Source organism: Plectropomus leopardus, chromosome 22 (assembly GCF_026936395.1).
Source record: "Plectropomus leopardus strain MGB_pleo_1.0 chromosome 22, ASM2693639v1, whole genome shotgun sequence".
NCBI lineage: Eukaryota > Metazoa > Chordata > Actinopteri > Perciformes > Serranidae > Plectropomus > Plectropomus leopardus.
Window position 1 is genome coordinate 20331034 of NC_142197.1, and position 25507 is coordinate 20356540.

The 25507-nt window shown below is 40.2% G+C and overlaps 2 protein-coding genes across 2 annotated transcripts; one reads left to right on the forward strand and one right to left on the reverse strand.

The window, feature by feature from the left end:
- Window positions 1-57: 57 nt before the first annotated feature.
- Window positions 58-10963, reverse strand: hcfc2 (host cell factor C2). The gene is made up of 17 exons (XM_042511356.2): window positions 10729-10963; window positions 9216-9364; window positions 8962-9122; window positions 8236-8438; window positions 7968-8052; window positions 7621-7724; window positions 7206-7436; window positions 6908-7093; window positions 6623-6687; window positions 4823-4925; window positions 4316-4372; window positions 4165-4220; window positions 3942-4085; window positions 2204-2401; window positions 1832-2129; window positions 1630-1702; window positions 58-842 (listed from the first exon to the last, which is right to left on the reverse strand). Exons 1-17 carry the CDS (start codon window positions 10892-10894, stop codon window positions 833-835), a joined length of 2289 nt encoding a protein of 762 aa, XP_042367290.1. The 5' UTR covers window positions 10895-10963; the 3' UTR covers window positions 58-832.
- A 1348-nt stretch (window positions 10964-12311) lies between these two features.
- elk3 (ETS transcription factor ELK3) lies at window positions 12312-25481 on the forward strand. Its single transcript, XM_042511360.2, has 5 exons — window positions 12312-12754; window positions 17383-17618; window positions 17730-18458; window positions 21070-21192; window positions 23638-25481. The coding sequence occupies exons 2-5, from the start codon at window positions 17412-17414 to the stop codon at window positions 23731-23733; spliced, it is 1155 nt and encodes a 384-aa protein (XP_042367294.1). The 5' UTR covers window positions 12312-12754; window positions 17383-17411; the 3' UTR covers window positions 23734-25481.
- Window positions 25482-25507: the final 26 nt, after the last annotated feature.

The following is a 25507-nucleotide window of genomic DNA, read 5'->3' on the forward strand; positions in this document are numbered from 1 at the left end:
TCTTCTAGTCCACTAAATGGTGCGCTGGTCAAACCACAAAGTCAACACGCATATCTCTTTCTGTAATATCTGTAATATTTTTGATACCTTTAATTCATATCGGAAACATTAGCAGTGCTCTGCTCTTTGGTCGCAGTCAACGCCAGTTTTTTGATTTAGGAGAGAATTTTTAAAAAACTTCTTACTAGAAAACAATTTGAGCATTATCGTGGCAATGATAATAAAGGAAAAATACAACAAAATCATATCAACACATAATGTACAAATTTAACGGATAGTGGAAATATTTTTAGTGACAATTGTATACAGTGACAAAACATTTTAAACCTGTTATACCAAACCTGAATCGTAGCAAACGATTAAGTTAAAAGCAACAATATCATTCCGTTATGTAATCTCACTGTTAATAGATTGTAAAAGTGGTTTATCATGCTAAAAAAAAAAAGGATTTCCTTTCTGATGACTGGCCCTGAAAACATCTTACACCTGCGTTTCACTCACAACAGCAACATTCTGAGTAATGCAGCATGAGTAGCTGCTGTGTTCGCTCTAAGGCACCTTCAACCGCTGAAGAGTTTTAAATCATACTGGTAGTTTGGTCTACTTAGTATTACATATTTTTACAAAACATTTTCTTAACTAAAATAGCCAAGTGGTCAAACTTTCTATGAAAATCTATTTACAAGGGAATAATTAAATACATAAAAAAAATAAATTAACAAAACTATTGGGGAAATATACAACATCTGAGTGGCATACATTGACAACTTCCTGAGAGCACATATTCCTTTTCAGTCTTTTCCAAAACACAGCATCATTGGTCCCATCATTTTCAGCTGGAGCTGCAAGGAAATAAAAGCAAGAGATGACTTAATTCACTTTTTCTTTAAAAAGTGAGAATAAAAAGAAACGAGGTTGCCACACATATTCACGGACATAATTAAAAAACTTTTTCCATGTCTTTTCAAGGACTCACAACATTATTTTCTTTTTATGTGTGTCCCCGGCATTTTTTTTAAACATGTCAGACTCAAACTTTATTCAAACATAATTTCTTGTGCTGCTTTAAGACACATTTCACAGGTATTTTGAGCGCTGAGCAAATTGGTTTGATTGCTTTTGAAAACAAGGGAAAATGGCAATGAGCAACTTGGCAAGAAATGTCCAGCAAATTAAATAGATTAGTAGTTTTAGAAAATTATTTTTAAAGGCTACGACAAAATGTAGAGAAAGCCATATATATTTACTATTATCATAGTTCTGAATTGTTATTTTTTGAGCACTTTTTTCAGGTCATTTCCTTGTTTGTTTCTGTTTTTTTACATTCCTTGTTTTTGTGACTATTTTTGTAACAGGTAATTTTCTTGCCCTTTTTAATAATTTCTTGCAAACTGGGGAGTATGTTCTAAAAAGTTGCTCAAATCCTTCTTCATATTTGTGAAAGGAATCAATCAAATTTGCTCATTTTTAAAGTGTTAATAAATTAATGACTTTTTCAAAACTGTCAATGATTTTTACTTAAGGAATAAGTTCCAGGCCTGGAAAACATGATTGTGAAATTCCAGGACTTTTCTAGGTTTACCGTGACTGTGGAAACGGTGCAGAAAACACAGAGGTCGCTATGGTTACCTGTCAGCAGCATCCTGGTCAGCCTCAGCACTGCTGTCGGCTTTAGATGCAGACCCTCGCAATTTACTTGGATCTACAAAGACAGACACAGGAGGCTGAATCAAGTTGGCATCTGACCACAAAAAAATATTGTGTAAATGAGCAAAAACTGCAAAAATAAAAGAAAAACCTAAACAAACAAAAAACCCTCAAGGTCCTCCACCTTGAATCCAGCGGATCTGCGTCGCTGGGCCGTAGCCCTGCTCATTCTTTGCGGCTATGCGGAAGACGACAGCTGGCCTGTTGGAGGCGGAGCAGTCGATCTGAGCGTTTTCCAGGTGGGTGGAGCTGACTGTGCAGGACGTCTTGGTGCCGCGGTAGATCCTGATGAAGGCCATCTGACCTGGACGCTCCGAGCTGGTGGAGCGGCTCTTCCTCACCGCCATGTACATGGAATACTCAAGGATCCGGCCTGATGGAGAGGAGGGAGCCTCCCACGTGATGTGGACAGAATCGTTGGCCTGTGCAGAAAAAAAAGAGTATTAGGGAGATGTGAACAATAAAGGAGTTTTCAGGCTGATATGCTTTATGTTACCTTGGTAATCTTGACAGCAGAGGGAGCTCCAGGGAAACCAGGCTGGCAGGTCTTGAACTCGCTGACTGGGCTGAAGTCTCCCTGGCCAAAGCAGTTGATGCCCGCAACTCTGAACCTGTAGGTCTGACCAGGAGCCAGCTCCTTCTTCTCTCTGCTGTGGTAGTCCTGAGGTCCTGGAAGCTTCCTCTGGAGGAAGGGCTGATGGGAACGCAAAGGATTAACAGAGGATGTGTTGGTGAGAAAATAGGGATTTTCGTGGAATTGCAGTCAATACCCGCTATGTATTAACCCTTTAAAAAAGTAAACTGGTTTGACTTCCTTCAAAAGCATAACTAAGAAGCAACTTATGAAGACATGACCCAAAAATTAGCAGGAAATTAGTTGGGGGGTTTTTAAGACACTGTTTCTGTTACATAATTTTAAATATGTTGTTATAATTATTACACTTATAGTTTTCTGGACATTTTTCCAAAGAATATCAGAATTTCCCTCTTTTTGAAACTAGTTATCTTGTAATTTTCTTGTCACCGTTTACTAATATGTTGCAATTTGTGGGACATTTCTTGCAAAGTTGCTCATTGACTTTTTCTTCGTGTTTTCAAAAGAAATCAAACCAGTTTGCTCAGGTGTCAACAGTTAAATAACTTGTGAAAGGCATCTTAAGGCAGCACAAGAAAACTGATGTTGATCCGGGTCTCAAAGGGTTAAGGGGGACCTTTCATGCTCATTTTAATTTCATATTTGTATTTGAGGTTTCTACTAGACCATGTTTACATATTTTAATGTTAAGGGGAAAAAATACGCCCTCTCTGCTCTGCTTCCAGGTCTTCTGTATCTTAACCTCTCACTGCACCCATGGAATGACTGTAACGGAGAATAGCAGCACTTTCTACCTTTAACAGGGTTCCAACACATTTTAATGGACATTTCAAAACTTGACTCTTCAAGGACCCATATTAAAAAATCCACGACCATTCATTAAATTCAAATACATCAACGATGCAATTCAAAAATAGTAGTGGGGCAAAGCATAGACATGGAAACTTTGAGATTCATGTTCCTACATATTAAATCACATGTCACAGCATTATTTTTCTCCTATTTAAACAGATTCAGCTTCAACCTCTACTCAGACATAATTTCAGCTAGCTAGCATACATGGATGATGAGATGGAACATGGGGAGAAGATGGGAAAAAAAATGCTGCACATCTGTGCATATTAGAGCAACGTTACCTCAACAGCTACAGAAAATAAACTCAATGTTACATTATGTGGAAAGTAATCCAATTTTTATTTTTACACACAACAATATTCCAAGACTCTTCCAAAACTTTAAAGGATTTTACTAATTCCATGACTTTCCCAAGCCTGGAAAACGGACTGTAAAATTCCATGGCACCTGCAGGTTTTCCATGACCGTGAGAATCCTGCGTGATGCATCACCAATACAAGCATCTAACCACGACATGACATATTCCAACAGGATAAAAAAACGGTGAGAAATTGACATCAGCAACAAAGCTGATATGTTTTTCTGATGTTAGCATGTAGCTACATTTAGCAGTGTATGCTATGTAACATACATATTTGCAGTAGCGTGCCTGCAGCAGATGACCATACACAACCACGAGATTATCATAAACTGATGTCAAAGTAGAAACTACAATTACTGCTGCGTGGTTGTATGCTCTAATAAAACTGTGCACAAGTTGAGTGTGTTTTGGTTTTTTTATTACCTCTTTAGTGTTTGGCGGCCGGCTGCTGATGGCTGCAGTTGCCTGATCACTGTCAGCAGGTAGAAAGTAGTGGCCGACCTCAGAGTACAGTGTTTTGAACACACCAACATCAAACCATGTGGCTTCATCTGGACTCTGCTGGACCTGGAGGTGAGAGTTTATAGTTTTAGCTGACACTAAGCCAAGTGAGAGCTACTAACGTCTCTTCAGAGGTGTATCTGACCTGATGTTCCTGGGCGTAGAAATCTGTTGTCTTGTCAGCTGAAACAGGTTGTTTCTCTGTAAAAGCAAAGGAGAGCCCGCAGTGAATTTCACTTCACATCGTGCTGCAGTCTGCTTCATCACTGACATTTCGGCTTGAGCCCCATTATTACCTGGCTGGTGCTGATCTGAGCTGCTGACCTCTGTTTCTGGTGTCTCCTCTCCAGCACCTACAGCCACAGATAGAAAATGTGAAAGGTCAGTGGATCAAAGCTGAGGAACTGCAGAAACACTAACGCTGGACAGAGAAGACAAATCTGATTTGCTGAGGGCAGTTCAGACCGAACAGTGGGAGCTCGCTGTGTGTTGGTTCCCTTACACTGTTTGGGAAATAGAACAAAGGCTATAACATTTATCAATGCAACTCTTTTGCTTAAAACCAAGGATGATAAAAAATCAATTGACAATCAATTAACCAGTCGACCATGTGAAATTTAATTGACCAATCAATAGGGCACGCAATGCTGTCAAAGTATGTTGCTGTGAACTTTCGTTGAGGAAAAAAGTGCATATTAATTATATAATAATTAATCAATTAATTGACTGTTAATTGTACCAACAGTCTAGTTCTGGAAGCACAAATATCATGCAGCATTTAAACACATGACAGCGAGACTTACCGCAGTCCTTCTCTGCCTCTCTCCCAACACTCCTCCCTCCGTGTGCTTTGATCTCTGCAGAGCTTTTGGGTGATTTTGCTGCAGTTTCCTGCTGTGTTGAGGCCTGAAATTTAATACAAGACTTATTTCTTCTAAATATGAAGCATCGCATAAATAGGTCTGGGCACCCTGTTTTTAATAAAGAACCCAAGATTTTCTCTCCACGCCATACTGTAGTGAATTTTTAATTGTGCTAACTGGCACATGAAAGTTCTTTTATTAGACCCTCTGGGACTTAGTAAGCTTTTTGGGGATCATTGTGGTCTAAAATGCCTTAATTCAAGGCAGCTTTTCTCAAAAAAAAAAAACGCAATACATGTTGCAGCTCCTAGACATTTTGGCATCAAAGTCAACTGTTCCTGTGAGAATGAAACCGCACAGAAAATTTTCAACTTTTCCATGACTTTTCAAGGACCCATAACATTTTTTTCCCTTGCCCCACTTGCCCAGCATTTTTCAGACATACAGTATAAGATTCAAACTCTATTCAAACAGAATTTCTGCGTTCCCAATGATTTGTTCAAGGACTGTCGGAAAACATTTGAAGAAAAAAAACAAGAAAGTTCTTAAAGGAAAAAAAAGCCTATTTATTTAATTTTTTAAAGAAAACATGCCTTCCGAAACCTGAATCTTCACATATTAAAGCTAGATTGCATCCACAGCTACAGATAGTAAATTCATTTTTATTTTACATAAATGTTATTTAATTTACTACACAGAACACATTTCCATTATTGTTCCAAAACTTTCAATCACTTTCAGTGGTTCCAATATTTTTCCAGACCTGGAAAATGTGCTTAATAAATCAGTACATAACCTAGTGCCTAGTGTATAAAACTTCTCCAGTTAAACAATAACTGCATTTGATCCTTTTTGTGTACAGATTTAGAAAAAACAACTCTTTGTATGGTTTTGCTCGCGGCAAATTAAGCAAGTATTCTTTGATTTAATGCAACGTGTGATTGGCCGACTTTCTCAGCAGCTGTGAGTCTGCGGTGTGGTGAAGTCAAGCTTGTTGTGTTTGACGGTTAAACGTGCCAAGATGCCACCAAAACGTTTGATACCCCTCATGTGAATGTTCTGTTCACACAATGGATAACAAATGTAGTAGAAAATGAAAGTATCATGTAGTATTCTAAATGTATCGGTATCACTGTAAGGGTACTGGTAGGGTGGGTGAATATGCGTTAATTGCCGCAACATCCTGGAGGGGCTGTTTACTGTTGTGGCTGTTTTTTAAATTCTAGATAAAGGAATATCTCCTAATTGCCTAAACTGTGTGCAACTAAAATATTTTAAGAGGTGGTGTCTAAAAAAAAAAAGACATCAATGTGTTTAAGTCAAATAACTTTTCAAGATATTTTTTTAACATATTGAAAAAATAATCTTTTTCTTATTCAAGCACTGCAGGTAAGCAGAATGATAAGTAATTTATATTTGATCCTGTGCAGATGTAGGTTTTATGTAGAGCGAAAGTATAAACTAAAAAGACAGTATGAGCTTTGAAAAGGTTTAAAGATTCATAACATCAGAAATGTGGACTGTCACACAGAAGAGCTCGACTCATTTTGACGAAAATAGATTAAAAGATCAGTCAAAAACATCGGTCACAACATCAACATCTTTGGGGTTGGTCTGCTGGTAAGTTCGACATACCATTCAGTATTTCTGAAGAATAAACAGTGTGTTTTATCACATGTAATAATCCTTTTTTTTTTTTTTTTTTTACAGATTTAAGCATGTTGAGTAAGCTGAATTTACCTGAGCTGATGCTTTGGCTTCTTTATTAGTGGTTTCTCCAGTTTGAGGTTGAAAAGTCTGGACAGCTGAGAAAGGAGAGTTAAGCAAAATGTCACTGTAGTGCCAGAAATGTCCTTAGAAAGTTCCCCACCCTGATAAACATGCTACGGATTCTTTATCTTCTCCTTAATGTATTTTAAAGGCAGTAAAATTGCTCTGTTTGCAACCTTCACTATTCCGCTATTTTGAGTCCTGAGCCTTTTGTCTCCTGACGGAGAAAAAGCTGAATATGTGCACTCTTCATACCTGCAGAGTCTTTACTCTTCGCATCCAGTCCATCTGTTCCATTTGGATCGACTGGTTTGGCCGGTGGAGGCGCAGGCTGGATCTGGAGGACGTAGCAGTCGGCTGCAGGCAGGGGGCGCCAGGCCACATGAAGCATGCTGACTGTGGATTTGATGAGTAACACTGCCTGTGGGGTTTCTGGTCGATCTGGCAAAAGAATGCATAAGATATTGAGGAGCTGTATTTGATTTTTGTTGTTCTTTCAGCGCTCAAAAGACAACAAGACGCCAGTGACCAATCACTCGCTCTGTGTTCTCACCCGTCTCCAGGTACCAGAGATCCTTGCAGCAGACCTGATAGTTCCAGCTCTTGCGGTATCCGTCACGGCCGCTCCAAATGTAAAGCCTGGACCCGACAGTGGCGGCACAGTGCCCGGCTCTGGCTCTGGGCCTACAGGCGTACGGATCGTCACTCTGGGGTCCCTGGCTCTGCAGCTGAGACTCGATATCGTCCAGCTGCTCTGGGCCAAGGTTCTCCCAGCTCATAGTGTCTGTAAGAGAAAAATAAAATGCATCATAACTTTGAGTTTCCTGTAAAGCAGAGTGGTGATGTTAAAAAAAAAGATTTTAAATAAGATTTAACCCCACATTTAGCCAAAATGGAACCAAATGAAGACATTCTCTCTGTGAAAAATCAGATAAGAGTGTGGGATCTTTTTTGAGAAATGTACAGACCTAAGTTGAGTACACTTAAGGAGTCACTGCAGATCCATTCAGTTCCTAAGGCATTGTGCTCATCTGACTCTGGTACAGGAACCCAGCCACCAAAAACATACATCCTGCAGACAGAGAGACACACTGTAGTTTGTCAAACACTAGCCAGGTCAGGTGTCACACAAGAACTAGACATTTGCTCTATTATTTGATTAGTTATGCTGTCAGGGAGGGAACAGTTTGGGGAATTCATCTTTTGTACCCTTTTTTGTGGGATAAAGACTCTGAAAATAAATAAAACATATTTACAATAAAAACAGACATTTGTTTTAACAGAGATGTGACACAGATAATGATGGATCATTTACTTGTTTCCAATGACACTGGCAGAGTGAAGGCTTCTGGGAAGTGGCGTGGAACCCCTGGTCTCAGGCGTCGTCCAAACCATTGTGTCTGAAAAAAGGAAAAGGATCGAGAGGATAATGATAACGATAAGGAAGTTGCACTACGTACAGATAAGCCTGCCACAGTTTTGTGGTTAATTAAAAGATTCAGAATGTTTTAATTTTGCTTTCTGAAACTTGTAAATAATAAATTTCATCTGTCACACACGCACACAAAAATAAAACGTCATACCGAGGTCAAGCTGCCAGAGGTCGTCTAAGCGGCATCCTTGCATCCCTCCAAAGATGTAGAGCTTCGGGGAGCCGAGGCCGGTGTAGGCAACCGCGGTGTGGGACTCCCGTGCTGAGGGACCACCACCCTTTGTCTCTGGGATGTTCCAGCCTCTCGCCCCTGATATCGACTGCAGCTCCAGCTCATAGAAGTCACCCATGTATCTAAGATATTAAAAAGTCAAACTCCATTATGTAACTAGATTTTAGATAGAGGTTATATATCAAGCTGTACAGTCTTGAGGCTGGTTAGCTGATTTGCACTTGGAGCAACATGATCAACAAATCACAAGAAGTACATTCTATATTTCACACAAATTTAACAGTCACACTTCAAACTACAAAATAACGATCGTTTGAAAGAAAAACAATGTGCAACTATTTAATAATCGATTATTCATTTCAGTCATTTTACAAAAAAAATAAAAAAGCATCCTCAGCTGATTTGCTGCTTTTCTTTGTCATATATTATTGTGAACTTTAGGTTTTGCTGTTTTTTATCTTTCATAAACAGAATTGCTATGGTGCTGCTCTTATTTAAACATTTGAGGAGTACACAGATTACTTAACAAATTGTCCGTAAGAAGTTTTCACAACTTCCCCCCACTTTATAGTCACAAACGAATCTAAACAAAACCAACCAGTCTGCCTTGCAAATAATTGTTTCTTGTGTGGTTTTGCACAGTACCTTGGCACATTGCCATTGGGGTCTTCACTATCATTGGCCAGCCCTCCGAACAGGTAACACTTGTTACCCACTAGAGTGAGGCTGTGTCCTATCCGAGGGCAGGGAGGCAGGCCATTCCTGGGAGCTCTGGGCTTCAGTTTCTTCCACAGCCAGCGACTAGCCTGAGCCACACAGGACAAAAGTTAAGATACTAAAAGTTTGCTCAAAACTGTTGCTGGGTTAGAATCACCACTTAAGAAATGTGAAGACAATACCTGAAGTTCATAGAGGCTGTTAGTGTATTTCCCGAACTCAACCATGCCACCAAAGACAAGTATTCGAGTGCCTTCACAGACGAAGCCATGGGCAGCACAGCCCGGTGGGATATCACCTCTCACAGCAGGCAGAAACCACTGCTTTGAGACTGGGGGAATAGGCAGTGCATTAGATGCAACATTCATGTGAATGCTGCGCTCAAGAACAACTCACACAAAGCTTTTTTTTTGCAGTGGCACCACAAATATTACCTTAAACACCACTTCCCCTCCTGAACATGATTTTTAAACCAGTACACTATAATGGCCTTTATTGCACAATGTCATATTATGTATACAGTATTTTGTACAGCAGTGACATTCAACCTTTGGCCCCCAGTCTGGCCCCAAATAGGGTGCCAAATCATTCTCCAACCATTTTCCAATTCACAATAAAAACAAAGTGATTCACACTGGAAATTGCTTTTGTAGTTTCAATATACATAAGGCGCTGGACTGCATTAAAAGCCGCAAAACAGAGCTTGTTTGTAAAAAAAAGTGCCAGTGGAGGATCCCCCGCACCCCCTGACAGAGGTCCAACCTGCCCCCCAATACAACTTAACTCAAAGGTGCTAAAATCCTAGAAACATCCTAAAATCCTGGAAATGTCCCTAAGGCCTAGAAATGTCCTAAAAACCTAGAAACGTGCTAAAATCATAGAAACATCCCAAAGTCCTCCAAATGTATCTACCTAAAATCTGAGAAAATCCTGAAAGCCTTGAAATGTCCTGAAGTCCTATAATCTCAGAAACACCCCATACTCCTAGAAGCATCCTAAAATCCTAAAAACGCCCTGTACTTCTAGAAACGTCGCAAAACCCCAGAAATATCCTAAAATCCTAGAAACATGTATAGGGCTGCTGTAACTGGCCCCGGTCCCCTTTCATTTTGCCAAAGTGGCCCGAAACAAAGCAAGGTGAGTATCCCTGTTGTAAAGCAATCGTTTCACACCCAAAATGCACTGTGCTCACTCAGTCCAGCGAGATAACACATTCATACCTGAACACAAATACCAGTCACGTTACATTTACTTTATTTAAAGCTTCACGTAACTGTTTTGTTTTTCCATACTTGTTATTATTACATTTTAACGATTCCGCTTAATGCTACAAAGAAAAACCATAACGCCAGTCTTAGCCAGTCTTAGCACTATATAGGATTGCTCGTTATTTGGTTATACCAGTTAATGTTAACGTAAGTAAACAATTAGCGTTAACAGAGTAACCGAGGTACGTTACATTTCGGGGGCATTAGTTACTGAAGCTACATAGTCAGCTCTATTCAGCTCAAGTTAGTGGATACTGTACAATACCACAGCCTAATTTCCAAAATGATGCTAAAATAGTCGACGGTGTTTAATGGGGACAACAAAAGCTAATTGCAAAGGACTGGTTGCATCTACTTTTGACCCCTGCGCATGCTAAAAACATTAGCCGCTATCCCGCTAGTTAGCGTCCAGCTAGCATTAGCTTACCAGTGTTGTAAACATGGAGGTCCTCCGCTATGCCTTCGTTTCCACCACCGAACACAACAATTAGCTCCCGTATTGCAGCTGCTCGGTGTCCGTGTCTGGACCGCGGTATCACTCCCGTGACCGAATGAACTTTTCTCCATTGCGGCTCCTCGACACCAGTAGTCATTTTCCCCGTTAGGGAGACTAAAGTTTGGCGCTGTTGACGTTTCAAAGACGGAGGCGGGGCCTGAGGAGGCATCCGGAAATTTAAACAAAGAGTTGGAAACAGGACAGAAGTCTCACTCCGCCCCGTTTACCGAATATCAAAATTTAAAGGCATGTACTGTAAATTGCAGAAAACTATTTGCTGATTGGGCTAAATAACGCTGGTGATGTCACCGTGGTTATCTCGGTTTGGCCTTATAAAATACTGTTACAAACTGTGTATGCGAACATTTACCCAGCAAATTTTCAATAAAGAGATATGAGTTGGAGTCAATAGTGGAAGAAGTACTGAGATCCTTTAGTACCACCCTGCTGAAATATTCTGTTACGTTTAAAAGTCCTGCATTGAAAAGTTGCATAAGTTAAAGTAAGTAATTATAATCAGGATAATGTACTTTAAGTATTAAAAGTAGAAGTACCCAATACAGAAAAATCTTTAAAACACAAAAAAAATCAAAATGACAAAAAAAATATACAAAACACCCAAAAGGTCAACATTAAAAAGTAAATAAATAACACCAAAAATTTAGCTAATAAAAAAATCTGTAAAACTCAAAATTATACATAAACCCCTCATAACCATAAACAAAACTGAAAATAACACCCCCAAAACTCAATTTAAAAAAAAAAATAGAAAAACATTTCAATGTTTATCAAAATAGTTGGCAATTTCTGTAATCAACTGAATGATTTATCAACTGATTGTTGCAGCTGTACTTGTAAAAACCACTTGGTAATAACAACCATTATATGTAAGAAACCCTTCTCTTTGTTATGCAAAATTTTTAAACTGTTAGATAAATGTTGTGAAGTAAAAAGTACAATATTTCTCTCTGAAGTGTAGTGGAGTTAAATTGTAAAGCAGCGAAAATAAAATACCCAAGAAAAGCACAAATACCTCAACTTCATACTTATATAGTATATAGCTAGTACTACATAGTATTGTATGGTAAATGAGTAAATGTACTTTGTATTAATTTTACCGTCAGTTTTTAAATGTTTTCTTTAAAAATCACACCATTTATCATATCCAGAAACTGCAAAAACAATAATTAGTTTGGGATACGTAGACTATTTAATACCATTTTTGGTACGCATAGTTTTAAGTTTGTATTGCCAGACAGATCACTTGCTTTAGCAGTATCCTGCACTTTATCAAAGTGAAATCAGCAGTTGGGCAACAATTTTGAGTTACCGTGTGTGTGTGCGTGTGTGTGTGTGTGTGTGTGTGTGTGTGTAAGAACAGGAACCCCTCCCGGTGAGCAGGAAGAAGGTGACGTCAGTTGTCAGTTGGCTCAGTGCTGAGTGTAGCCGGAATTACAATAATTGTGTGTGGGCGCGTGTGGGCGTGTGTGTGTGTGTCAGAGAGAGAGAGAGAGAGAGAGAGGAGAGTGGAAAGAAAATTTGCGCGTCTGCCTCAAATACATGAGCAAAGGTGTGTACAGGTCTGAAAGAGTGTGTGTTTGGCGCGTGGCTTAGGCGCGTGGTCCATGTGTTTGCGCGTGAGAGAGAGTGGTTTGAAGGAGGGGTTGTGTTTATAGAGATTCTGTGTGTGTGTGTGTGTGTGTGTGTGTGTGTGTGTGTGTGTGTGTTTACACAGACGGGAATACTGCGCCAAAGGAAGTGCGCCGGTTCTCCGTCTGCGCGTCCCGACTTCCTGCTCTGAGGCAGGAGAGAGAAAAGCTGCGGATCCGCTTTCAGACAGCAGCAGCAGCATGGAACCCCAACACAACACACACACACCGCTATAAGACACAAACACGCGCATCACACACGGGCAGACGGGCAGAGGAGCAGCGGAGCAGCGGCCGTCCACAGTAGGGTAGGTACAAGCTGAAGTTTTTTTTCTACTAACAACTTTCTAGACTTATTTTTAGCGTTTGTGCGTAACAGGGACTGAGGCGGACTTCTATTAGCTGTTGTTGTATTTGCTGAAACCTTATCAGATTTAAATTTTCACTGTCAACTTGTAAATCTCGTTAAAGCCGCGCGTAAAGAGTTTAACCTGTGCGTAAAAAGCGTTAAAGCTGTGCGTAAAAGGCGACAAAGTCCATGCGTTCTCCACTGTGGCTCATGCGCAAAGTTGCCCCAATTTACTACATTTGAAAATAAGACAGAAAGAAAAGAGGTCAGTGTACCAGCAGCTGTGGAAAAATCAACTGTGGCTCCTTTAAAAATCTAGTTGTGGACTTTCTGGTTTGTCTGGACTTCGCAGACTAATTGCCATGCGCTTCCGGATTGAAGCTGGCAGCAGACAACATCTTGAAAATGAGTCACTGGTGCAACACAAAGAACCATTTGAGTTCCAGCAGAACCCCCCCTTCCCTACACACACACACACACACACACACACACACCTCCAAAATGGACAGAGAATAATGTGCAGCTTTTTGGGTTCTTTCTGTTGGATTGGAAATCTTGAGTGTCCAAAGTACATTAGAGTGTGTATCTGAAAAATCACATTTGAGGAAGGAGAATATTCAAATATGGGTCATGGAGAACTTTTTACCTTACAAAGACATGGAGAGACAAAGAGTTCATAGAAACTCTAAGTGGTAACACTGTGGGCCTGTACCGTGCTGCTTTTATTCTGAAATTCTATAAATCATTTCCTCCTGTTTAGTTTCTCTCCAGTCTGGATTTGTGAATATGTCAGAGGGTGAATGTAGATCAAACCGAGTCTGACATAGATGCATTCTCCATATGTTGTGGATTTGTGTGTATGTGTGTGTTGAGATGCTTCTCTTAAAAAGACACCTCCTGCATCCGCCAAGTGTTAACAATAAGATCTTTATATAAATAGATGAGCAGTAAGTGGGTGTGTGCTTGTGTGTGTGCTCCTGGGGGTTCCCAGTGGCCCGACATCCTACCTCCTGGTGAGGAAAGGCCCTTCTCCGGGAAGACACTCCTGCTGAAGCTGAATGACAGGAAGTCCTGGTTTAGATGGACAGACAGCACTGAAGTTCTTCCATCACCTAACACACACACACACACACACACACACACACACACACACACTTACAACCAATGCAGGAAAAAGGAAGCGAGGATATGCATGTGTGTTCATGACGATGGGTCATTGTTCGCACCACATACACTTTCCCCTCTCTGCTGACTGGTTTCCTGTTAGAAGGACAGAGAAAAAAGAGAGATATACACTGTATTTTTTATATTGCATTCATGGTTTATTTTGAAGATAAGTAGAGTAACTACCACACCTGGTGTCGAATGTTTGTCCAATGCTATGATTTTGTATTAACCCCTTGAAATCTGGATTGGTATCACAGATCTATTGCACACATGCATACACACACAAACACACACATAAAACACGTTTACAGGTAAACATATTTGAGACATATGAGATATATTTGTATATACAGTATCTGTGTACTGTGTGTATATTATTCTATTTTGAGCTTTGGCAACACATGTAAAATGTTGTGCTGAATTGAACTGAATTGTTTCTCCAGTATTGAGGCAGATGTAGCTGCCATGGGGATCTGTGATGCAATTGCGACGTCTCTACTGTGACATTGTCATGGTTGCAAATTAAATCAGGTTATAATGACACATTTGTTGTTTTTCTTTTGGCAGTAAGTAGTTCTGTATTTCCTGCTAATAAAGCACCTTCTAAAATAATTAAATTGAGAGAGAAAGAGAGAGATGGAGGAAAAGCAGAGAAACAGGCAGGCAGACGCTCACAGACAGTCAGTGGTTTTCAGGTAAACACGTCAGTTAGACTCGCGCTTGTCTTGGCAGAAGGTCATTGACCACATCCTGCTTTATCACCATGGAAACATCCAAAAGCCAACCAACGGCCAGCCCTCTCACTTTCTCTTTCTCATGGTCTCTCTCACACACACGGTAAAAATCTGATTAAGTCCACTGCACTGCTTGATATTTTACCTTTAAACATGTTATGTAGGCTGCAAACTAAAAAACAACTTGATTGTTTGCAAGGGAATTTTTTTTTCAGCAAAACTCATAGTTTTTTCTATCCTTAAGAAAATAAAGCTGAGTTTAAGTTTATTCAGTCTCCACTACATCCCTCTAGTTCAGGGGTCAGCAACCTTTACAATCAAAAGAGCCATTTTTGACTGAAAATTATTTTAAAAACCTGTCTGGGGCCGCAAAACATATTTGAGCCTTATAGTTAATGTAACACAGCCTATTAAGTGTAAATAAGTCTATCAACATTATATGTCTAAATAAGTATTTATTAATATGTTTTACAACAATGTGGCTTCTCTACAGTGGGCTATTCATGATTATTTGGTACTTTAACTTTTAGAGTTGGCAGTTAAAACACACAAATGTTTTTACACACTGTTGAAGACTTTTGGATTTGTAGCGCATAACTAGCATAGCAAGGGAAACTCCAGACATGCCACTATCACTGAGGTTTGGCACAATTTAGAGGAAAAGGTGCTAGGTCATAGATGTATAACACAAAATTTAGTTAATTTTAATTTAATTATTCAGTGAGTTTTCTAAAAGTGGGAAATGTAAGCATTTATTTAGACCTGTAACAGAAAAAAAAAAAAATTAATTAAAATGTGTGTGTCTTTTTGTGTCAAAGCCACTGGAGGCAACTAGAGCGGGGCTAAAGAGCTGCATGTGGATCCGGAGCCACAGGTTGCCTACCTCTGCTCTAGATGAAGGGAGAAACATCATTATTTTAATTCATCACTCACAAAACTACAACAAAAAACTGCTCTTTCCAACATTTAAATGGGCTGAGGAGGTGAAATAAGGGCACATCCACAAGCCTAACCCTGAGCATCAATGGCGGTTTCACTCTTGTATTTACTACTACTACCATCCTGCTCTGGAAGGCAGCCAAAGTCTGAGTTCATGAGATAAAAGCACTCAAAGGGGTGTGAGATATAAATTACATTTGCTCTAGTGAAATAGGTTCACTGTCCAGTAAAGCCTTTGGTGTTGTTTACATGTTTGTGGGACAGGGATTTCCTCGTCAGAGAGGAGGGGAGGTGCAGGCATGGTCAGCACTGTTATGCTTGTGGTATTTAGTGGAGTTTGCATCAGAGAGAGGAGTGCGGTACACATTTGTGTTGACGTTAACAATTCATCCTCCCTCTGCTACTCCCCATTCTTTCTTTCCGACCTTCTTTTACTGGTTTCTGATTCCCTTAACAGTAAGAATGTGTTATTATGTTATTTCACTGCAAGACCCTCTAAAGGCATCTAATTACATATTATTGGTATGACTAAAGGGTACTGGTATCCTAACTTTTCAAGAGATACTCAGCCCTACTGCATGGACTGTATATTCTTCTGAGACAATTTCCTTAAAAGGTTTTAATGAACACTGACATGTATGACCTTTAACTGTGAAGCTGTGCCAATTAATATTTTTTGTAATAACAATGGTTCTAATAACATGTATAATGTTGATGTATGAATGTATGAATGATGTTGCTCATATTAACAAATCAACAAATCATTTTTGGCTAACTCTGCTTTTCTCAACCAATTTCATTGTTTGGGTTGAGTCTGACTGCTATCATTAAAGCAGTTTACAGCAGCTGTTGTCAACAAAAATTCTCCGGTACAGCCAGATATTTCCCCGAAGAGTTAAATTTCTGATTTGGCTTAAAACAGGTTGACTTTTGTGGTGGAAATTCTCTGCTGCTTTTGCTGGTGAGGAATGAAATAGAGACTTCTGCCGGCCGACAAGGTTTTATTTTCTTTGCAAAGAAAAGGTCAATCAACATGTGAGCGGTCAGGATGAAGAAAGACCCCGAGCATGGGGAAAACTGGACATTTTATGCTCTAAGGTGTGAGAAACACACCCCTCGGCCTCCTATCAAAGGTGTGAGTTAAACTCATCACAGTTCAAAATACAAACGAATTTGAATCTTGATGAGGAGACAGAAGGGAAGGATGTCTCACGTGGTTGAAATGCAAAGGAACTGAATTATGACATTTTGGTGAGGCGGTGGGAGGTTGTGTGTCTCACAAAGAAGTCAAAATTACAATTACACTTTTATTTTCTACATAGCCATCAGAATTGATTTTTCCTTTTCTTCCACCATAAGCCTTAAGTAGGAACGATTTATATTAGTTTCCTGTGGAAGAACATGATCCTTTTCTTGATTTGTGCTGTAAAGCAATCCCCTTCATATTTTTCTGGACATCTAACTGAGCAATTGATTGCTTACACGTTTTGCCACTACAGATAATGTCTTCTGATCTCCTTTCTTGGAAATAACATGTTCGAGTCAATTTTCCTTTTCTTCCACCATTAGTTTTCACTGCAAACTCTTTTGCTCAGTTATCTTCACACGAACATGGCATATTATTGACTTGTGCTGTAAAGCAATCCATCTCATTGGCAAAAAATGGATGTTTCAATAACCTCTTGATAGAACAAAGTAATATGTAGTTGTCGAAATGATTTCATCAAGTCTTCATTCTCTTTTGCAGATTGCCTGTGTCTCTGGTGTCATCCTGTCATGGAGAGCTCCATCACACTCTGGCAGTTCCTGCTGCAGCTGCTGCTCGACCAAAGCCACAAACATCTCATCTGCTGGACGTCCAATGACGGCGAGTTCAAGCTGCTAAAGTCAGAAGATGTTGCTAAGCTGTGGGGGCTGCGCAAGAACAAGACCAACATGAACTATGACAAGCTGAGCAGAGCCCTGCGCTACTACTATGACAAGGTATGCAACATACATTTCAAAACTACTGAAATACATTTGAAGATGTTTCATGTCCATAGCCCAAGCAAATGAACAAATGTTGACAAGTGTCATGTCTTATTTCCTCTGCAGAACATCATTAAGAAGGTCATTGGTCAGAAGTTTGTCTACAAGTTTGTGTCGTTCCCTGAGATTCTGAAGATGGACCCTGCAGTAGTGGAGTCAGGCCGCAGCAGTGAGGAAAGTGGTGGTGCGACGTCCGAGACTGAAGCTGAAGATGAGGATGGAAGTGGGAGAAACCAGTACCTCCACTCTGGCCTGTACTCCTCCTTCACTGTCAGCTCCTTGCAGCACTCCTCAGAGCCCCATCGACCGATCAAGACAGAGCCAAGATCATCCGAACGCAAGAGTGACAGCTCCTCTGTTATCCGATTTGTCACTAACCGTGGCCACGCCTCCCTCCCCTCCACTCCACCCCCATCCTCGACTGAGACCTCTCATTCCTCCAGGCCGTCTCCTCGTCAGGCACGCTCTTCCTCCTGCTCCTCGTCCCCACCACAAAGCCCCGCCCACACACAATGGAGGAGGTGGAGCCAGAGCACAGAGACTGATGAGTTAGAGCAGAACGCTCAACCCCTGAACCTGTCGTCTGGTCAGAGGGAGAGAGAGCGGTCACAGGGCACGACAATGCCAGAGAGGAGGGGATTGTCCAACAGTGCACCTTTGAAAAACAGAAAACCCAAAGGCTTGGAAATCTCCGCCTCCTCTCTCCTCCTGACAGGAAGTGACCTTGTCTCCATTGCTCTCAACAGTCCAGCACTGCCTTCAGGCTCCCTGACTCCAGCTTTTGTCACCACACAGGTACAACGTGACACAAAACACATGTATTAACATCAGTGCATTCACACATAATCATATACACTTAAATACAGGTGGTTTTAGGTAGGCTTGAGCAGCATCACGGTAAATCAGGGTATTTAGAGATCCTGAAGGTATGTTTTTCAGTATTTGCATATATTCAGGCACTTCTCTGTCTATTAACTCATTATATGTAGTGCACAGCATGCACCACCATAGCTCAGTCTGTAATCTCTACAGGTGGAACAGGCAGCTGACAGACACCTCAACCCTTAGTGGTGGATGGATAAGTTACAGGACTGTAAACCACTAGGGGCTAGCAATGGCAGACAGAGACCGGCATGTTTTTAACACCTAACTTGGTGAATTAAGGATTTTATTTGACCAAACCGTAGCTGGTGATTGTTGATACAGTAGACTTACTCACTAGATTACTAGTAAGAGTAACCAAGACAGTTTAGGCGAGTGTTATTTTGTTTCTGTTGAGTTTAAATTGTGTTTGATGATGTGTTAACGGGGCAATTAAGTGTCTTCAGTCTTCTGTGACTGAGAGAAAGTTGAATTCAAAAGGTTTTAGTAAAGGAAAACAGGTGTGAGAATGTTACTTTTTTTTTTTTTTACATTTTGAGGGTTCCTATTGAGTATTTAAGTCTGCACACTTAGACCATCATATATCATATATCCAGGAAGGTATGGAAAAGTAGATACCGCCCAACCCTAGTTTTAGGTGAGGAAAGAGAATAAGAGTCAGCAAAAGAGAAGAAGAAAAGTATCAAAAAGGACGATGCGTTTTGGGGATGAAGATAGTTAAGCATGTAGACAGGGAGGAGATGGAAAGAGGTGAGCGGAAAGAGGGGAGGAGGCGAGGGAGGGAGGAGGTTCCTAAGTGAAGCCATATGTTCCTGAAGCTCCTGATTCACTGGCAACAACACCCTGACCAAACCAGGACACTCTGACTACATCGAGGCATTCAGATGACGCTTTTATCCAGACTGAGCAATGATAGGCTGCTGAGTGTACAGCACATATGATGATGGAAAATAAAAGAGTGTGATAAACTGTTCACTCATCACTGAACATTGTGGATGGTTAAGTGTGACGAGCACCTGAGCTGTTGGTCTCAATAGTCCCTTATCCACCTTCCCATTGGACAAATGGTGGTGGTTCTGTTTTTAGTTCCTACCATAAGAGGTCCCTGCAGCTGTCCCTGTTGTCCACCAGAAAACCAGTTTATGGTGGTTGCTGGTGTCTGTTGGCTGAAACCCATATCTTGCAAATCAAACTGTTAGCTCAATGGTAGATCAGCATAAAAAACATTTTAAAAAAAAGCACAGCATAAGCTGGTTCCAAGAAAGTAGCTTTAGGCTCAGACGCCTGTTTTAGATCAGCAAGACAGAGTGGTCAGACAAAGGAAATTTGAGGTATAAATATGACTGGACTAAAAAATGGACTGGCAATAAGACATAGCCGAAGCACAGCTCTGTGTCTTTTCACAGGAAGAGTTTGAGCCTGTCACAAAAGCAGATTTTCAAATATTTATTAGCTTATTTTATACCTTTATGAGAAAGCTGGTAGCAGAGAGATGACAGGAAATGAGAGCAGACAGAGATGGGTTATGGTTAGCAAACAACTGCACTGAAGAAATTGTTGTTCCTAAAATTTTGTTATGTGTGATAAGAACTTAAAACCAACTTGCTGGGTTTGGGATAGGCTACATAATTTAACTCCCGCGGGGAAAGTTGAATCGGGTCAGGTTAACTTTCCCTTTCACTGTGTTTGGTGCTCTACTGCTCTGTTTCTTCAGACAAAGTGCCCAGAGCCTCTGCTTCTGGTGCTCTGAATAACCAAATGGTATAATCCAACAGCTTGGGGCACACTCTGGTGTGTGGAGTAACTATTTATGAAAGTATTATTTGCCACAAATGACTGTTACCACACTGAAAAGACTTTAGTTGACTTTACCTTGTATTTTTTTACAGTGGAACTTTTAGGTTTTTAAGTTGGGCTCAGGCCCTGAAACTGCTGCTGTGGTTCGGGGTCAGGTCAGGCTTGGGTGAATGTTGGGTCAATCAGGTCCAAACAAAGCTCTAGTTGAGACAGAACAGTCTTATGTACAGCCGTGTAGTGTTAGTTGATGAGGTAGGTGTACTGCTAAGTTGATGGGTAGGTCACTGAGGAGGAAGCCTACTTTCGTGGCTGATAGAGGGGTATATTGTAAATGGCTAGAAAAAGAGGTGGGTATAGCCCTTGCTTGCTTATACCGTCCACTACAGCACTACTTATGTCGCCATAACAGGATTAGACAGAAAACCAAACTGGCCTTATTTAATATGAAGAGACAGAAGAAAGACGAGACAGAAGCAAATGCATGTCATGAATTCTGTATGAGTGGAGCTTCCTGACCTGCATGCAGTCAGTCTGCCAAGTCAGTCTGTCTGGGAGACGAGAGTTTACTGGAGGGCAGACTTGGCTTTGAGCTCTGGGTGAGACTGAATGACATGACAACTCCACCACAGACTATGAACAGCTCTCTGGACTTATTGCCAGAATAAACAGCAACATTTCCATCCTGGTGTATTTATCCTACATTTCACTTTGGGTTCTGTCAATGTAGACTCCGTCTGGTCTGCTGCTCACTCCTAGTCCTCTACTCTCCAATATCCATTTCTGGTCCAACCTGAGTCCAGTGGGACCCCTTAGTCCTGCACAACTGCAGAGCCATGCTCCCCTCTTTCAGGTAATACACAAACATGCACACTCACACACATTTGGTATTTATAGGAACTAAGTACCTGCATGTTGCCTGAACACATAAGTGGCCAATTGCTTTGTTAATTGGGCATTATTTTTGGTTTGTCTGTTGACCAGGGCACCCTAAATCCCATGTTATAAACAACCAACAAGGAATTCCAAAAAATTCAAATAATGCATTCTTTGTTTCATTGATGAAAAGGAGATTTCTTTCTCAAAAAAACACACCCATGCTCAGTTTCATACACTCAAGAGTTTTGCTGCTACAACCTCACTTAGTCTGGTGTGACCAGTGGCTCATGGTAGCTAATGGTAGCTGAAATTAATAAACTATAGATAGATATTGCTGTGTAAGTGGGGTTACTGAGTCAGTTTGCTAACCATAACCCTAACGTGGTTCTCCTATATATTGGAATGCAACATAACTCGTACACATACAAGGCAAACTAACTAACAGATGGTACTGAGAGGAAATGCCAGTTCCAACTTTGCCTCTATAATGCTGTAAAAAAATTAGTTACGTGAAATTTATTCCAGAATAAGCTTTAAAGGGTTCAGTTTTTACCATCCTGTGTCAAAAGGACAAACACACCTTCATTTGGTATATCAGCCTTTTAGAGAAAACAAAGGCTTACTATGGTGGTAATGGATACAAAGTCTTCCTGTAAACTATCTCTGTTTACAGCAAATCCTTCCCTTGTAGCTACAGGATCTTTACAGTCATATCACTCCACAGATTTACCTCGACAGTTTTACACAGTTTTGTGTGTCTTTGTGTGTGTATGTTAGTGTATGTGTAATTCACCGGGTGCCAGGGTTTCAAAATAAGCCACAGATGTTTCCGTTCTGGTATGGACAAGGAGAGGGGGCAACTTCCTGTTGGTGAGGGGGAGCCGGAGAGGGCTGGTTGGTCAGGAGTCCCTCCCACCCATGTCAGCTCTCTGACACAAACACACAAAACTCCAAAATAAACTATTAAGCATCTAATGACCGGAGATTTAGTCCTTACAACGGGGGTCGGTCCCCACAACATTGGTGTGCACTACCAGGTTCCTCACACCGTGATAAAAGCAAGAACAGTCCTCCTGTGTTGCAGCAGCAGTCAGACTGAGGCGCTGTAGGAAATAGAGAAATTGACGTCATATTACACAGGTTTGTCACATCATTCAAACAGACAGAACAATGTTAATCATCCTTTTACGCAAATCATTCTGAGAAAGCCCCGACTGACCTTAAATTTACTGTTAGCATTACATCATGTGACAAAATTTGTGCAATACCGGTAGTAAACAATATTCTCTTAGTTTTAAATGACTCCAGTTTCCATCAGTATAAAGCTAAAATGATTTTAGGCCTTTAACCATATTAAATCTCATTAAAGACTCTAGCTGGTTTTGAACATTTCTGACTTAAGCGACTCTTAGTGGTTGTACCAAAATCTGTAAATGTTTCCAAAACAATCACTTTGTGCCAACACAATTTGAAAGATTTCATGATCACAGAGCTAATTATTCACATAGGTCCTTGACACAAAATACCGGAGGTTGCGCTTTTTTCATGTTCTTAAAATGACATTTCTTTTTAAATGAGTATATCATCTTACCAGTCAGCTCCATCGCCGCTGCAGTTTTTGTCTTGGATGCAAAAGTGTTTGTTTCAGTTAAAATAATTGGACCATTCCTCATGTTGCCTTATGTATCCTCTGGCTTAAGAAGGAACTTTCAGAATGTTGAAAGAAATTTAAGTGCAATTTGTGAAAGGTTTATGGTTTATGCAGTTTTTTCATTAACAACTGACTCATTACTTTCTCTTTGCAAAGAAAGATTAAAATAAACTACTCTTTATGGAAGCCTGAACAATTATTAGCTACAGCATGTTGTCACGTGGGAGGTGAAGGTGAAGAGCATGCAGCAACTAGCCCATAACCAGCTTTTGCTAGTTAGCATGAGCTTTGGGATAGCCCATCAGCTCAAAGCTCAAAGTGAGATTTCCGCTCTGTTTCTTTTTTTCTACAGTAATTTAAATCGACTATGCATGCCAGGTCCCCATGGCACTATAGTTTTATCATACATGAGCAGTAGAACACAGACAACATAACATGCACCTAGTTTCTGTTGACACTCCGCTTGTGTGGATGTCGGCTGGAGTAATGTAACAAAACTGTGTGCTCAACTTAAGTATATCACAACAAAACACAAGAAAGGCACCACCTAGTGGCACTATTTAACACTGCAGTAATACCATAACTGGCTGTAACAATGTTCTACCTGAGTGTCCCACTAGTTTTACTAACTTAAACAATCATCAGTTATCAGGTCAACCTCTCCAGAAAATAAACTCTTGCTTTACATGTTTCTGATGTTGAAAAATTTCAGGTTTCTCCAATAAAACACCAAATAAGTGTTTTTTTTTCTGCTACTGTTCCCTGCAGTTCCCCTCACTGCTGAATGGACACATCCCCATGCCTTTACCCAACGTGGACGCTCCCTCTCCTCTGCTGCTCTCCCCCAGCTCCCAGAAATCCTGATGCCAGCTCCAAGAGCAGATTGGGCCGAACCAGGACGAGCTGGGCCAGATAAGCACAGATCAGGACCAAGCCATACAGCCTTACACTCTGACGATGAACCACACAGATGTCGAACTTTCTCTGAGTCAAGATACATTTTGATCTAAAACCTGTTCCTTTGCATTTACTATATGAAGAAACAGGAGCTTCACTTTGAAGCTTTGCTCTCTGAGAAGAGTGTTTGCATTAAGAAATTTCTTTGTTTACAACTGCTCACGTTCTGTACATTTGTTTTTGGCGTTTCTTTTCATACAAAGGAATCGGGTGGAGGTCGGACCTCAACACGTTTTTCATCTCATTTAATCTCATCTTGTTTCACTCAGTTCAAACTTTAGTGATATAGACAAGTCTAAAAGTTATTCCCATTTTTCCCACTGCTCAGACTATTGTCAATATTCACCACTGTCTCAAACAATGCAGATCTGGAAAACCATTGTAAGGAATTATGAGATAACAAGACCCCAAGAATGACAGATGCTTCACTTAATAGACTCAAGTACAGCTCCTTTAAGGAAATATATGTTGATCCTGCTACCATACAGTTAAAAGAAACACACTTTGTGCTCCTACTAAGAGAACGATTAATAACACTCTCATGTTTGTAAGATCAGTATGAAGCTACAGCCAGTAGATGATTTGCTTAGCATAAAGACTGAAAACCGATTACCTTGCTCTTTTCAAAATCTAACTACTAGCAGCTAAAGGCTTACTAATTAACACATTATCTATACAGAAAAGAAAACATTAAAAATGACAATTGGAAGTTTATGGTTTGACTAAACGTTAAATCCAGGTCACCGCTCCTGGCTGACAGATAGTTTCAAACATTACCTCTGTTAAACCACAATATGTCGTTTTTACGCTAGGTTTTAGTGTGATATAACCTTTCTCATGGAGTTTTAGAGATACTTTTAGAGGTATTTAAGTCTTTATGCTGAATTACTGACTGTAGCTACATATTTAACTGACAAACATAAAAAGTAATTTCAATCTTCTCATCTCACTCTTGGCAAAAGAATAAAAAATCTGAAATGTCAAATTGTTGGTTTAAATTTGGTCATAAAATGGGACTGTAACTGGAATAAATGCTGCTAGGCTGCACAAGCCAGTAGCTTAGTATGACATATAGCATACATATGTGCTAAGCATACCTTTAAATAGACCGATCATCATAAGTGAACGATTTTGAATATTACAGCAGTCAACCAATGGCTGTTTCTTAATAATCAACCTTTTTGGGGATGTAAAAAGAAATAAGTACAATTAGTGACAGTATCTGAATTATTTGAGCACGTCCATGAGATGATTCCTCACTGACTCCTAGCAGAGCACCTGCTAGCCAGCGCGCTACTCGCTGTGAAAGTCTTCATTTTGCCTTTTGTGTTGCTTAAACTTGACGCTGTGAACTTTTTTTTAAAAATCTGTACAGTTTCATCTTTCTTTTTTTAAAGCACTGTGCCTTTCAGTCCTGTACCAGCTGTGCCTTCAATATTGTAAGACTTGTGTAAATGTATAAAGCTTTAAACCAGGTTTGACATTCCACGTCAAAATTGCACAAAAACTTTTTCTTTTTTTCTTTTGTTTTGTAAAACGGCTCCTGGTTATTTTTATAGAGAAATTATTGGAAATGTATTCTCAGTGATTTGCTTGTTTTGTTGAGAGAAATGTAACTGTTTTTTTTTTAAATAAAGAAACATACTTTTCAGAAATCTGTTTGTACTACACACTCTTTCAC